Consider the following 3,914-nt stretch of genomic DNA (forward strand, 5'->3'; position numbering starts at 1 on the left):
CTCACGTGCCTTTCGCTGCTCTCCTGCCCCACCGTCATTGCCATTAGGCTGACTGGCGGACGAGGATGCGTCTCGAGGAGCACTATTCCACCAATGGTGGGTTCCCCTGAAGGTCGAATACTGCGCGTCGTAAGCTATTCGCTTCAAGACGTCGCTGAGGGTACTGTAGGCTGCTTCAATCTATAGCGATGGAGTCGTTGTTAGTTAGGACACAGATAGTAGCAGGGGAGCCTCTCCTCCAGTCTTGTCACGGCAGAGTATAATACACCCACCGCTTGGAAACGAGCCGTTGATAGAGGGTCGTTTAGGTTCTTGTCCGGATGATGCAGTTTTGCGAGTCTCCTGTAGCTCGCCTTGATGGCTGCCTGGTCTGCATCCCGAGCTATCTGAAGGGTGGCGTAGTGATCGGTGAAACTCATGTTGGGACCGTGCTAAGCGCTGCTTGCGTCCACGCGAGTTGAGAAAGGAGGTAGGAGAGGGGAAAAGTCAATGATAGGGGGTCTTGCTGTTTCTCGTGGGTGTCCAAGACTCCAAGCCTGGAACTGAATAAACCACCTCACACATAGGTAGAGATTGGCAAAGCTGGCGACAAGGACGTTGGGGGCCGCAAAGCAACCGCTGACGGGTGTTTCTATTTCAAGCACCGGCTTTCATCGAGCCGGTCAACAGGCTATACCTGGTCATCAAGCCGGTCAACAGGCTATACCTGGTCTACCAAAGCAGCCAACTGGCGCCTTGTTGATTTGGAAAGCAATTCTACATCCACCACTATTGGCTATCCTAGCTGCTACTGGAAACACGACACTGTCAGTGATAGGACCCTCTGGTTTCTTGACTGTTTGTTTTGGGAGGATTCTGCTTCGTGGCGCCTGCAGGGTTTGACTCGTGACCTTTGAGATTGTATGGCCATCCACATATGATTCGACAGTGGTAAGACAACCAACTGCCCGGCCAAAGGTCAAGCGCCCGGCCTACTTGTTGATTTTTACTGGTCAAGGCAGAAGCATTTCCCTTTACATTAACCACGGTGTCAGACTTTGTATTAAGGTGAATGGTTTCCCCCGTTAAGCTCGAATATAGCCTGCCAACCACCTGAATACCACGTCAAACCCATCACATCTCTTTTCGTTCAAGACCGATACTCGTAGCTAGCACAGTACTTTTGTCTCATCCAATCCCGTCTCCATTAACAAACACCGGCCAGCGTTTGGACATCTGGCCCGAGTACTCTTCGATCTTTTGACCAAGCCGCACGTCGTTTGCGCCGACTCATGGATCTCTCAATGGCCAACCTAGCTAGGGGTGGTGGCTTTGGACATAATCTCTCCCTCGTCGTCGACGTCCAAGAGCAGCAGACCGTGCAGGTTTTGCGCCCTTGCCGGATTATCATCGGCGTCGACGTTAGTTATTCCATGGAGGACCTCATTGATGGTGTCATCAACGGCATTGGTGGGATCAACTCGGCCCTCAACGACAAGGATCTCGTTAGCGTCGTGTGAGTGTCCCCAACTCACCATCATGGCCCGCCCCCTCATCGATGTGCTGCTGAGAGACGCTGGCTAACGATACTGGCAGAGACTTTGCCATGTATCAGAAAACCATCTTCCCCTACCTCAAGCGCTGGAAGGTCAATTGGGACGACCTGGGAGACAGACTGAGAAGCGACCTGCGGAATGGCAGCCGCGGAGATGGGACTGCGCTATGGGACGCCATCGGATATATCCTCGAGACGACACCCCGCAATGCAAAGTTCAAGGAGTACAAACCCGAGCTTATTATTTTCACCGACGGAGAGGACAACAGCTCAGTGAAGCACAGCCAAAGCAGCATCCGCGAGGCACTCCGCAATCCGGGAATTGCTCATGTCCACATCACTGTGATTGATGCCTATCCCCGCAGTAACTACGCCCTGAGGGAGATCTGCGGGGAGGCTGAACATTGTTCCTATGTACGAGTCCATGCGTCGAAGAAGGCGATTGAGCGTGCCTTTGTGGACGTCATCGCGGCCGTGCACAGACGTCTCACCGTCTCCGTCCAGGGATCGAGCAACTCCATTGACGCGCTAACATCCTCGCTCAATCGACTAGGGATTGGCCCTAGGATGTCTCTTGCCGCTGTAGATGGAGGGAATACCGAAAGTGGAGATGAAGCTCGTAGCCGTGGCCGTGGCCGAGGACGCGGGCGGGGACAGGGCCGGGGACGGGGACGGGGACGGAGACATGGACGGGGAGGGGCCTAAGTCAGGCACCGAGCCAGGCAGAGGAAGGGACCGCGCTAAGTAGTGCAGTTTTGACAAGAATTATTCCAAGTTCCCCCCCTGGATCCCGATGCGCAACTGAATCTCTGATAAAGTAGGGCTAAGTAGTTGCGTCCGCGCGTTTACATATATACCTAAGTACAAGTTACAACGTTGTGAAATTGAATAAGGTACAAAGACCCCACCCGTGTGTGACATGCCGGGGACTATGAGCTTGGCGTGTTAGCGGCGACGAAGCTTAAGGTGACCGAGGCATACCCTACTACGTTGTACATTGGGCGTATCAGGATGCATGTCGATCCTCGTGATTCCTCACGAATTCGAGTTTTCACACTCGGCTGGACTCATAATTGGATTGATATTGGTCTAGTGACGGGTCCGACGACGCCGAGAAAGGGGATATAGGTACATCGTATATCATCCCGCGTTTAATTCTGGTTGCAGAACGGGCTACGTTTTTTTAGGGACTCTCTGGGGAGACCTCGTATTTCCATAGAGAGACCTTACACGTGACTTTTTTATAGGGCTATAATAAAGCCTATAAGCTACTTAAGTACCTTATCTATTTTTATATACACGCTTAACTATACGCTATACTAGTACTATACGATTTTCCCTAGTTAGTAATAAGGTAAAAGCAGTCTTAAAGGGGCCCTTAAGATATCCAGTATAGGGAAGAAAAAGGGCCAGGTACTACCTAGATAGGTACGAAATCATAGCCCTCCGCCCCTCTAGCCTATACGTCGTAGGTAACGCGGGTAGCACGGGAATAATCTAAAAAATATCCCTAAATAATAGAAATATTAAGTACAGGTATCTACTTAAGTTATTTATATAAATTATATAGTATACTTAGGGAGCTTAATAGCTTTGCTATAGCTCTATAAAAAAGTCACGTGTAAGGTCTCTCTATGGAAATATAAGGTTTCCCTAGAGAGTCTCTTTTTTTATTATACTAGATTAATTAAATAACGCAGTCGCGTCCGAGGTACGTTGTGTCGTATAGGCTAGCCTAAAGCAGGTCCGGAGCGGGTTATTCCGGGCCCGAAAGTGGGAGTGGATCTGCCGCAGAAATAAGGGCAGGAACTTAGCACTACGATCAGAGATTTTCTATAGAGTTAATTAAATTAATAGATCGATCGCTTATCTTACGTAATTAAGTTATACGCTATTTATAATAATTAAGAGTCTTATTTTTACTCGATAACCTATTAAAGCTATTTACGCTAAGCTATCTATAGCTATAACCACTATAACCTTAAATACGACTATCTATATAAGCCACGAAGATTAGAAGCTATAGAAGCGCCTTTATAAAGTCAGGGCCCGTAGTAACAGAGTCTAGGACTTCCTACGCCCTAATAATCCAGCACCTAGGCTGTAGCGGGCCACCCGCCCCGAATTTGCCTCCTACGCCTCTATCGCTAACGTTAACGGGCAACCTACTAATATCTCCGAGCTAACGGTTATAGGTAAGGCCGCCTATATCGAAGACTACCGCCGTTATAAAGAAGATCGTAAAGACTACGAGACCTATTAAAAGGGTATTAACGGTATACTTAAGTAGGTGGAAAAGTCTATCGTAGCGAAAAGACGGAAGGCCCTAATAAAGGGCAAGACCCCGGAAGAGATCTACGTAGCACTGCACGCTAACGCC

General features: G+C 49.3%; 2 protein-coding genes across 2 annotated transcripts in view; one reads left to right on the forward strand and one right to left on the reverse strand.

Annotated features, from left to right (window-relative positions):
* Positions 1–587, reverse strand: part of ACRALDRAFT_1061854 (uncharacterized protein) — a 1,938-nt gene extending 1,351 nt beyond the window's left edge. Inside the window, exons 1-2 of the mRNA XM_071016493.1 lie at positions 273–587; positions 10–180 (exon numbers count right to left, since the gene is read on the reverse strand). Coding sequence (XP_070877755.1) covers positions 10–180; positions 273–419 — 318 coding nt within the window. The 5' untranslated portion in view covers positions 420–587. The remainder of the gene's footprint in view (positions 1–9; positions 181–272) is intronic.
* A 459-nt stretch (positions 588–1,046) lies between these two features.
* ACRALDRAFT_1061855 (uncharacterized protein) lies at positions 1,047–2,437 on the forward strand. The gene is made up of 2 exons (XM_071016494.1): positions 1,047–1,495; positions 1,576–2,437. Exons 1-2 carry the CDS (start codon positions 1,284–1,286, stop codon positions 2,237–2,239), a joined length of 876 nt encoding a protein of 291 aa, XP_070877756.1. The 5' UTR covers positions 1,047–1,283; the 3' UTR covers positions 2,240–2,437.
* The last annotated feature ends 1,477 nt before the right edge of the window (positions 2,438–3,914 follow it).

This window comes from Sodiomyces alcalophilus, assembly GCF_042370955.1.
Source record: "Sodiomyces alcalophilus JCM 7366 unplaced genomic scaffold ACRALscaffold_2, whole genome shotgun sequence".
NCBI classification, from domain to species: domain Eukaryota; kingdom Fungi; phylum Ascomycota; class Sordariomycetes; order Glomerellales; family Plectosphaerellaceae; genus Sodiomyces; species Sodiomyces alcalophilus.

What these genes read in the sequence shown, in the direction of transcription:
- ACRALDRAFT_1061855 (XM_071016494.1), top strand. Translation starts at nt 1,284, where the DNA reads ATGGCCAACCTAGCTAGGGGTGGTGGCTTTGGACATAATCTCTCCCTC. An exon ending in AAGGATCTCGTTAGCGTCGT is followed by an intron (nt 1,496 to 1,575) that starts GTGAGTGTCCCC and finishes CGATACTGGCAG; the next exon opens with AGACTTTGCCATGTATCAGA.